At 34.4% G+C, this 11,994-nt stretch overlaps 1 protein-coding gene across 1 annotated transcript in view; it reads left to right on the top strand.

Moving 5' to 3' along the window:
* LOC107701621 (cytosolic carboxypeptidase 4-like) overlaps positions 1–11,994 on the top strand; it is a 237,154-nt gene that overhangs the window by 82,337 nt on the left and 142,823 nt on the right. Inside the window, exons 4-7 of the mRNA XM_016503665.1 lie at positions 2,933–2,996; positions 4,533–4,679; positions 7,291–7,422; positions 10,480–10,573. Of these exons, the coding sequence (XP_016359151.1) occupies positions 2,933–2,996; positions 4,533–4,679; positions 7,291–7,422; positions 10,480–10,573 (437 nt within the window). The remainder of the gene's footprint in view (positions 1–2,932; positions 2,997–4,532; positions 4,680–7,290; positions 7,423–10,479; positions 10,574–11,994) is intronic.

Below are 11,994 nucleotides of genomic sequence, written 5' to 3'. Positions count from 1 at the left end.
TTTTTGTTAAATGTGAGCCAAAATCATCACAATTAAAAGAACCAAAGACTTAAACTACTTCAGTCTGTGTGCATTGAATTTATTTAATACACGAGTTTCACAATTTTAGTTGAATTACTGAAATAAATGAACTTTTCCACGACATTCTAATTTATTGAGATGCACCTGTATATGAAATAATCCCCATAACATACATAAAATCACCCCATAGCAGATCTATACAGGTGGAGCTGGGGAAGGTGGAGGGTTTCTGAAGTGCACCGCAACTGCTAGCAAGCACTAGCCAAGTATTTGAATGTTGAGCAGCATGTTCATCGGCTGCTTATTTTTTTATTTATTTCAGAAAGGGACAGTGTACATTAATCAACATTCATGAATTAGCGCAAAGGCTAATTTTCATTGGTGGTGTGAATGAAACCAATTGGCTTTACCTATCTTAGTGTACCCTATCCCATGTCATAAAGCGTGTTTGAATGTGACAGAAAATAGCTGTCCATTTTGGGCAAAAAAACCCCAAAACATACCTCTTTATGTCCTGTCAGTTCAAATAAGGATCTTTGCTGCTGCTTGGCATTGGCCATATGGCCTCGGCTCTGAAGAATTGACTCCTTTATTACAACGCAAACTGACAAGGGTAGCTAGTAATACCCTCACGATTAGCCACAGCCAGCGTGTCGCCTTCCTCCAGCCATGACTGGCATCAAACGTAGAAGTTCTAAATTCACTGTCCTTGACATGAAGCTGTTGGTGCCTGAAATGGGATTCCCGCTAATTCAAATTGAGACTGACACAGACACTCATGGTGCCGTGTCGGAGTTTTTTTTTTTTCATATTCTTCCTCTGCTTTTCCCTTTCTGTTTTATAGCTCTCGTATCACCTTGCAGAGACACACCAGGTTCTGCCTTTGGTGTCTAAGATGTACAAAATCATTTTGAAGGTGTGTCAGGATAACTTTTAATAGATTTCCTGAGCTATTCAGAATTGTTTGGCCTCAAAGGAGCGGCTCCCAGCCAAAGCTGTCCTGGCACGTTCCTGCCACCCTCTTAAAAGTTAATGGTGTGCTCTGAGAGGTAGTCAATGTTCCTCATTAGAGAATTAAAAACGAACGGGGATATGAAATGAGTTCTACTTTCAAGTAGTTCCTGAGTATATTACTGCACATCCTTCTTCCGATTGGCAAATGGGAAACATTAACGCTTTTTGATTGTAGTTTGGCTTAGGTGATGCCGGACCAAAATAGATGTAATTATTCATAATTTCAAGTATCGCTGAATTATTCTGTTAAAAGATTGTTGGGCAAATAATGCACTAATGATGTGCCAGCTGGCTCTCTATGGTAGTCACACTCATTAATGTTGAGTAATTCACATGGTTGCATGGAATTAGCCCAGATGGTGATGATGGGGCCATCGATTTCCAAGAAAGAGCACATGCTCCATTTTTCTAGTGTAAAAAAGTTCATCCTCAGTGAGTTGTAGTTTCTTCATTAAAACCAGTCACCTTCAGGGTCAGAAATTAATGGGGGTATATGGAGCGAAAATGCCACAGAATGAGACAAAAAAGCCCTAGATATAAAATTTTGTGTCTTCACAATGAATTCATTTGTTCTTTATTGGTAACATTTCATATTTTTCTATTTTATGTTTCATAGTTATATAGATTTTGCATAAAACATTGATTTAATTAAGATTTTTGCCATAATTTGGCAAATAATTTTGCCATTTTTGTTCTTTTAGAAAACTATGTCCTCATAAAGGTAAAAAAAAAAAGCCTCTGAAAAAAGTACCATAAAGTCATAAAAGTGATTCATGCTACCCATGTGCTTCCTTTGGAGTTTTGCCGAAAATCTTCTCCTAAATTTGTAAAAAATGTAAAGACAAAAAGTAAATCTAAATGCAGCCATTTTTGCTAAAATAATATAAATCATGCAGTATTTTCTTTACATATCTCCAGAGCCAAAATCGTTTTCAGTAATTGAAATGCAAATAAATAAATATAAAATGAAATCTTAAACTTGAAGACTTAAAAAAAACAAACAAAAAAAAAAACGTAAAATTAGAAATATTGCTTGTGCAAGTAATTGAAAGTACTAAAATGACTAAAAGTAAAAATAAACTAAATAATAAATAAAAGCTATGTAGAAAGATATAAAACAAACTCCTAAACATTACTAAACGACATAAAAAATAATAAAACAAACTGAAATGAAAATAAAAGCTAATTAAAAATATTAGTAAATTCTATAATAGTATGTAAATAACACTGTCCAGAATGCATCTATTATAATAGACCCAAACAATACATCTCCACTCCCACAGAAACTAGCCCTGTTGACGTTTAAAGTACATGTATGACTGCTCTGCTGACACTGGTCTCTTTTGTCAGTTCACTAATGTGGGTAAGAGTGACAGCTCCCTGGCAGGACACATCTCTTTGCGGTGCAGTTGGCTGTGGAGATACCTAATAGGATTCAATGGCTACTGTCAGAAAGACACGGCCAGCACAGATGCAGGCAGGACAATGTTGTGTTCTCTCTCTCTTTCTCTGTCTTTTTTGCCCTATAATGAGAGCTGAAGCTTGAATCCCCAGCTGTGAAGTTCCTTCTCTGAGGATTACAGCCCCCGACCGCCTACCCGTCAACTGCTGCTGCTTTTAACCACGGGGCTTTGGGTCCCCGCCGGGGTACCAGCCTCACTGCGTTCTGAAAACGGACACAATGTCGGATGATTTTTGCTGTGCCAGCCAGGAAGCACTCAACACTTTATATAACACATGGGGTGTAAATAGTGATGTCATCTGTGAATGCTTTATTGGAGTTGCTTAGATTGTTTCCTGGACGTTGAGCCAAATTTTGTGTGGATGCTATAGAAAGTCTTAATGCAGAGGCCAGGTTGAGCTTTTAAGTGTGCTGCTTTTTCTGTTCTCTTTTCAGAATGCTGGAGACATTGAGAACAGACTAAACATCCTCAATGTCCTGGATGAACTGTTGTCAGCAGGTGAGATGCCCTTTTCTCTACAGCCAAATATGTTGATTCATATTCTGACATCTCTGCACTGATTGCAAGTGTGCAAAAATTTGTTTCATCAACCATGAGGAGTCAAACAACTTGGTGTGTCCAATAAAACCACTAACCACTTCAACAAGAATACATTTGCTGATATATAGTTTTTTTTTTTTTTCAACTTTGGGCACTTGTATGTCCTGGGGATTGGTTTGTATTAAGTTAATATATATATATTTAAACTTTTGTTGAAATATTAAAATATTTAGTTAATATATTATTTGTATAATATTTATATATAATATATTTTTAAAAACATTCTTTAAATTATTGTTGAAATATTTTCTTTATTTGATTGATTTAGGTCTCATTAAGACTTTCAATCTTAAAACAGGAAAATATATCATAAAATATATTATTGTTATTGTTATTTAAAATATGATAATCTAAACAAAGAGTGAAATAAACACAGGTCAATTTAATATTTATTGTACAAAAATGATCATGGTGTCATTTCCATCACAACCAACATCTTTGCCCCTAGTAAAGTTTTTTTTCAGAATTATTGTATTATTTGGTTATTAAGGAGACAACAGCATCATTTAAGAGCACGGTTGAGATTAAAGATGAGATGTACAATGAAGAAAAGAAAAAAAAAATCGAGGTAAATAGCACTTTTTTTTTTGTCTGTCATTTCCAAACATGCATAATGTGTAAAAACATTATTTACTTGTACGTATATATAATATACCGAATGCTAGGTATAAAATTAAGTTTAGCAAGACAAAGTTAAAATAATTTTAAAATATTATTTCTGCTAGATAATACGGTTAGGTCAGTCACAGGGCCAAAAATGCTTGTAGCTGAGAAAACATTCATATACTTTTCATGCACGTTTCAGTTTGTGCCTCTGTGTGAAGAAACTGTAATGAATTACTTTTTCCTCATTTGTAGGTTGCTTTGGATAAAAGCATCTGCTAAATGAACAAATGTAAATAATGTACTTGATTAAAGTCAAGAGAACTTGAGAACACAGGAAAAAAAGACATGAAAATCTGCAATAATCCAGAGGCATTAACTTCAAAACCAAATCTTTTAAAGCAGTCTTAATAGTGTTGAAAATACTGGTGAAAGGAAGCATGACGTCAATGCACATTTCTCCCAGGATCTAATTATATGAAGTGAGCTGTTTCAGTGCTATTTATTTCCATATCTTGGCCTTATTCTTGTCTATTGTTAACCAACAAATCTATCGAATAATACTCTTGTAGAGGTGGAACAGTACTATACTAATCTTGTAATCTGAAATGAATTCACTGCAAAGTAATTAGCCAAATTTATTCACCAGCCTCCAGCACAAAGTTCTAATCAGCACGAATTTTCATAAATTCTGAAAGAAAGTCGAAAATAAACCCAGATATCATATTGCGATAATACGCCAGTGGCAAAGATGGCACCACCGTTTGTCGTACGAGTTGTTATCAGCCTAAATTTGACATTTTGTGAAATGATGGCGGCTGTTTCCTGTAGGCACAGACAGACGGATTCATCATATGATATCGAAAGGAGGCAGCGAGGCTCTGCTGACGGCTCTGGTGAACTCAGCCTGCAGCTTCACGCCCAACTACACCATCCTACTGCCGCTGCTGCACCTGCTGGCCAAGGTGGGCTACCGAGGTGAGTGATGGGGAGGAGGGGCTAGGAGAGAAGGGGAGGAGACAAAGGAATGATTGGAAACATTTTTGTTATTTTATTTTTTTAGTCCCACTTTATATCAAGTGGCCCTAGTACGAACTGTCCACTTAATATAAAGTGTAACATTCTGGACACCAACCACAATTTATATGTAAAGCCTAACTTACTGGCCGCTGCTGTGTAACGTCAGAGTAATTACATGGTAAATCCATAGGAATGGTTTACTTGATATAAAGTGTAACACTTTCTTTACCTAAAAGTGCTGTTAGTCCTGTTACACATTTGTACTTTCATTACCAAAAAGTGTTGTTAACAATGTCCTGTTACACATTTGTATTTACACATACTATTCAGTGGGTTGTTACATATGTGTAGTTACACAAACATTACAGCTGTAGATACTATGTACCAATGTGTACTTACACGGTGGTTACATACTATGTACACATCTAGTTACTATGTAAGTACACAGGTATTAGGGCCTCTTAATATAAAGTGGGACAATATAATTATATATATACACTGTGGTTACATACTATGTACACATCTAGTTACTATGTAAGTACACCGGTATTAGGGCCACATAATATAAAGTGGGACCAAAACGGGTAAACAGATTCTCTGAGCTACTCAAAACAACTCAAATGCAAATAACAGTATTATTTTAGTATTATTTTTATACAATTATAGTATTTAAATAATATTTTTAATTAGATTTTTTATTTTCAGTTCAAATTTTTATTTCATTTAAGTTTTAACTTTTATCTTTCTGTCTTTTTTATTCATTTATTTTTAAAAGATTGCTATTTTTTTTTTTTTCAGTTTTAGTTTTAATAATTTTAGTACCTCAACTTATTTCAAATTAGTTGTCAAGGCACCATTCATGTAATATTAATTAATAAATATTTAAATTAATATATTTACATAACCTCCAAAATGTAAGCATTTTAAATCTAATATTTCTAATTTTTTAGTAGTTGTAGTACTTCAACTTATTTCAGTTAGTTTTAAATATTTATATTAATACTGTTCATTTTTTATATTACATCTTTTTTATTTCATATATTTAATTGAATTATTTCAAGATTTTTATGTCATATATTTGTTTTATTTCAGCTTTGTCACAGAAAAGTGACATAAAAATTAATACTTTCAGTTTACTGTCACAATGAATAATGAATAATAATAATAGTGATTTAAATTTCAGCTTATAACATAAAATATCCACTTGAATATTATTTAACATTTCCATTTAAAAAAATAGTAGAATATGGGTTTAGAAAAACATGAGGATGCATAAATAGTAATGACAGAATTTCCATGTTAGCTGAAATAGTCCTTTAATTGTGAAATATGTTCTGATTTGGCTGTGATTGTCATTTTGCCCAACATTTCAGCTTTCGGTGTGGACCAAAAAAACGAAATAACTGGCTCCAGAAACTTGATTAAGAGACAGTGTAGTGTCCTCAAATTATTTCAACTCCAATTCAATTTCACGTTTCCTCTTCAGCTCTTCATTTTAAGTGGCTCACACTGCAGGAGACAGCCGTATTTTTCATTATGATTTATAATTTAATCATCTTTAGTGCTGAGTATTTCGGGAGTTCATTGCTGGATTGTTATAAATAGCAGAACATCCATAAGTCACATCTCGTCTGAGGGTGCAGACAGCATGTGTAGGGTCACTGTCGGGTCAGGTAAAAGCTCTCAATCCTGAGGGGTCAGAGGTTGCCGTTTGAGCACAAGAATGGTCAGTGTTTAGATAGGGCTGGACAATAATTCAATATCAATATGTATCGCGATATAATTACCACATTAGAATGAATTTATTATTATTTTTTAAATTTATTTTTCAATGTTATATGTATCAATTATAATATTGATATTTAATAGTGCATGCATGTACATTTAGATTGTCATAATCTGATCCTTATTTAAAGTTTTAAATCTTTAAAAACACTAATAATTTAATAACACTGTTAAATATAATCTTTAGTCATTTTCAAAATTATTATTTTTTGTACATTTTAAAATGTGATGCCTTAATTCACTTGTAGCATTTAAAACAAAGGATTTTAGTTTTTAATGTTTTATTTTAATTTCTTAGGCAAATTCCTATAGAATTATAATATCATCCAAATGTTATCTGCCATAAAATAGAAAAAAAATGGGCTTTTTTGCATCTTCCACAATTTTAATATTGGTGCATTATTTATTTATTATTTTATTGATTTATTTACTAAGGAATTTTGCACAATTAGTGTAAATTTGCACATTATGATTTTGTTAATGTTAAACAGTTGGTCTCGTGTATCACTCCAGTGCTTGTGTTCACACTTAGAATTAATCTGATTTAGTGTTTGACTTCGAAAGTGATGATGTCCCTTTGATATTCCAATTTCCCTAGTAGACATCCTAGTGAATGTGGTTTTGATCTTCAAACCGAAGCAAACTGTTTTATCGCAGCTGCCAACAGCTCAAAAATGTTGCCTTCCCAGATCCCTGTAGTGAGCAAAACACTGTCAGAACAAGACATTACAAATGTACATTTTATGAATGTCAAAGAGAAACGTAATTTTCTTATTTGCCTCAGATCGTCAGATTGGTCTGAAAGCACAGAAGGCAGATGCAGTTCTGGTGGTTCTGGGTTTGCTGCGGCAGAATACAGAGAACGCACGGAGAGCCGCAGCCTGTCTTTGGGTCCTCAGAGTCTTCTGCTCCTCTGGTGAGTCAGGTCTCAGATCAGTTCAGTTTTGTCTTCCTAAGCTATGAGATACTAGGGCTGGGTTTTGACACAAATTTCATGATTCGATTCGATTCTCATTCACAAGCTTTCGATTCGATGACCAATTCGATTCGATTCAGTGTCGATTATTTTGGATATATATCAGGTACAGTACATGCCAAATTTTCTCAAGGAAAAAAAAATCTCTCAACTAATGCTGTAAAATATATATGAGAGTCAGTTGGTACTACATTACTATAATATTGAAGGTTAAAATTGACTGATTTGTTAAAATTACACTTAATGAAGTTTTTAAAATTATAAAGTTACAATTACATAATATTTCTACTTCAATTAATTTGTTTGAAATATAAACATACTGGTGGCTGTCATAAAAACTTAATGGATTTATTCAAACATAAATTAAACATTGAAGAACGGTAAAATGTATAATTAATATGTTATATGGTGCATATATTTAGCAAAATGCCCCTCTCTACAATTTATTTTTCAATCTGACTAATGAGTTTATGGTCACCAAATATGTTTTTCTCAGGTAAATGTGACGTTATGTGACATTGTTTGTTTACAAGCCGTTATATTGACGTCTTTGCGCGGCTAAAACACAGATTGAGCGATTACATGAGACAGGAAACGGCTTGTAAAGTTATACTCTTTCTTTTAACTTACCTTCGGATGTTTAGTCATGTTTATTTTGTGCTGAAACTGGTATTAATGCGGAGGAGATGATCGTTTTACATGCGCCTCGCACTGCTGCGTCTGTTGAACTGAGGCGCTACAGCGATCTGTCACTCCACATTAAACAGCGCCAAAACGGCATTTATTGTTTGAATACTGCAATACAATGAAAAGAATTTGAAATCTGCTTTGATACCAAAGCACAATGCTTATTGCGATTTATTGGATGGGAGGTGCCCTTCAACGTTCTGTCCATTAACTGAAAACAGGCTAGACTAATCGATTCTTGGGATTTAAGAATCGATATCGTTCTGTAAAAATAGGAATCGATTAATATCGAGATATCGATATTTTTTACCCAGCCCTATGAGATACTCATATAAGTTATACAGTCAAATAAGTTAAATAACTTTTCTGACACAAAAACATTGAGTGAATTGAGTGAAACAATTTTGCATGAATGAATCTTAGTATAAATCATGAGAAGCAAACTAAATAAAAACTATAATATACACAACTGCTAAGAAGTTTAGATTTGGTAAGATGTTTTGTTTTTGAAAGAAGACTCTTATGCTCACCAATGCTGCATTTATTTGATAAAAAATACCATAAAAACAGTATGTAACACAGTTCGTAGTCACGGGAAGAAGGAGGCGGGAACCGGCGAACGTTCAAAGAAAACTTTAATAATAAAATAAACACAAAATAGCACAAACAGAACCAGAACACAAAATAAAATTCAGGCCTGGTCCTCTCTCGTCCAACACTGTTGTCACTCCTCCTTTTATCCTTCCGGAGCTCCTCCGTGGGACTCGAGACCGGTGAGTGGCGCAGGTGTCGCGCATTAGCATTTACTCCACCGGCCTTGATCCGTTCCCATGGTTCTCGGCCCCACCCCTCTCATCACACAGTAATATTGTGAAATGGTATTTCAATTTAAAATAACTATTTCTATTTCAATATATTTTAAAATGTAATTTATACATTTTATGCAAAGCTGAATTTTCAGCAGCATTATTCCAGTCTTCAGTGTCACACGATCCTTCAGAAATCATTCAAATATGCTGATTCGGTGCTCAAGATTTTTTTTTTTTGTATTATTATTATTATTATTATTACAAATGTTAAAAATGATTTTGCTGCAAATATTTTTGTTGAAACCATGATGCAATTTAATGCATTATTGCTGAATAAAAGTATTAATTTCTTTAAAAAAAATAAATAAAAATGAAATTACTGACCGCAGACTTTTAAACAGTAGTGTAACTGAATTGAAAACAGCCATTAAACAGTAGCATCTAAAATAAATATCTATCTGGCTAGTTGCTCCCCAACGCTTGACGTTTCACAGTCCAATTCCATACTATAAAGTTCAATTTTTCATATTTTTCAACTTTACTTTCTACCTGTGTACCTCTGTGGTTTAATATAATTCTCATGAAATAGCTTCTTTTGATGCACATCTGTTCATTTCTTGGTATCTGTAGTTATTTTCCCATCTTTCATAACACATTTCCACCTATAAAGCATTCAGGTGAAATTGCAAACCAAGCATTAGCACTTATTGTGCTGTTTTCTCTGGAATTACATTATTACTGTATTTATGCACCCACCGTATTCACATCTAACTTTTAAAGAAGAATATATTGTGTTGTTGCTCTGCATGGGGCAGGGGGAGGTTGACCTCCACCTTTGATTTACTCTTATTTGTGTGCGATTCCACCAGTGCTTGTTTTCATGGAAAATGTGATAACGGGTAAGCAGCCATAAAATGCAAATTGTCCTTTGTTGGTTTTTATTTCAAACGCAGTTGTCTTTTTGCTGTATGCAGAGTCGACAGTGTGGGGTCTGTTTATCAGTTATGTGGCAGCTATCCTGTGAATGATACCTGCACAGGAAGTTTAGCTCTCGGGTTGTGACCGTGAGAAATGCACCTCTCAGTTATCTTTCCAAAAAGGCTACCAAAAGTCTTTTATGCTTTATCATAAAAGTAGAAATATATCTTTTTTTTTTAAATACTAGACGTACAGGCTGCATACCCTGGGACGCCGAAGAGATTTCGCTGTAGCGACCGTCAGTGTTTATGATGCTAGCTAGCCTTGTAGCAAGCACAATGTATTAATAGAAGAAATATCATCTGGGCACATGCCTTGTTTATAAGGGTGAAGTTTGGACTTCGGTGGTCTCTTAAAGTTCCCCCTTGAGTCTATCCTTGTGGAGAACGATCACCCCCGCACGAGATTGACAAGGGGGATCCAGTATACGGCGCTATGAAATGCAATCTGAACAGTAGTGTTGGGTTCAGCAATGTTGCAAAGACTTTTTATTGTTGTGTTAATCACGTCTCTGGTGTTTTAGTGACCACGGCTGACCTGCTGGGGAAGAACCGAGGGCTGGATGTGGTCTTCAAGCTTATATCTCCACACACCACCAAGCACTTACGCACTGTCAAGTGAGTATCACATATCGTGTGGGTGCGTCATTGGCATATGCTGATCTTGCTTGATAGTATGAATAGTTCTGCGTGCTGAAAGCGCTGGTCATTACATTAATCACACGCTTGCTTGCATTAGTCTAAATAAAGATGTATGCCAGCATAGACTGCTCTTATTTTGATATTAAACTGATTATAATTTATCATGATAATATATTTAATATTATAGTAAATGTATTACAGACTTAACTCTGGACTCTACCACAATTTTTTGCATTTTATTATTATTTTTGTTTCATAACATCAACAACAACAACAACAGCAGCAACAACAACAACAACAATAATAATGTTATGCTAAACCCACTTTAGAACTAAAATAATAATAATAATTTTATTATTATTATTTTTATAGTTCTATTGTGTCTTTAGCCTTAATAATAATAATAATAATAATAATAATAATAATAATAATAATAATAATAATAATAATAATAATAATAATAATAATAATAATAATAATAATAATAATAATAATAATAATAATAATAATAATAATAATAATAATGATAATTTTATTTGTTTAAAAATATTTTTATTCGACTTTTTGTGATGTAGTATCTGATTCTAAACGCCAATATCGCCTGGAATCTGTGTGATCCACTAAATGTACAGACATAATTTGACTTTCAGTGATATCAAAATCTTCCAACACCAGAAGGTCAGAAGTCTGACTTTTAAGTCTCTCCGCAACGCGAGTCTCTGTCTCACCTGCAGGTGCAATCCTACTTACCTTGCTATAAAGTGTTTTTTTCTGGAGTAAAATCCACAGAATTGCTGAACATGTGTTTTCTCTACAAAGGAAAGTGTGTGGGTTCCTTTGAAATTAGCAGGCCGACTGTAGGGGGTTGTGCGTTTGTTTGCTGCGCCGCATGTGGCGTGACATATTATCAAACCAGAAATGCTAACACAGTCGTAAGATGCGGTCCTCTGTGCGCTGGCCTTGTATAATTAGTGTCTTATATTGTAACCTGTAGATCAAATCCTGTCCTGGGAAATTTGCATGCACGATACAACTCAGTTATAGCAAACATGCTCATTGATATGCTCAGAACATGCTTGTTTACTGGGGTCTGGCAACTGTGCGCTGCATAGATATGTGTTAGCCAGGTGCTGATTGGCAGTTACTAGCCTAACTTGGATAAACAGTGCTTGACCTGCAGTGAAAGGGAATGAATTCCCACATAAAGTGTGCAGCACTTGTTGAGTGTGTCCTGATGCTGCACATAGCAGCAAACCCTGATCCAAGCTGCGTTCCGATTCAGAGGGTCCCTATGTAGTGTTCACTGCTCCTACACGCTTTGTAGGGGGAATATCTATCTATCTATCTATCTATCTATCTATCTATCTATCTATCTATCTATCTATCTATCTATCTAT

Source organism: Sinocyclocheilus anshuiensis, unplaced genomic scaffold, assembly GCF_001515605.1.
Source record: "Sinocyclocheilus anshuiensis isolate Anshui unplaced genomic scaffold, SAMN03320099.WGS_v1.1 scaffold729, whole genome shotgun sequence".
In the NCBI taxonomy this organism is placed as follows: domain Eukaryota; kingdom Metazoa; phylum Chordata; class Actinopteri; order Cypriniformes; family Cyprinidae; genus Sinocyclocheilus; species Sinocyclocheilus anshuiensis.
This window is presented reverse-complemented; position numbering and strand designations above follow the sequence as displayed.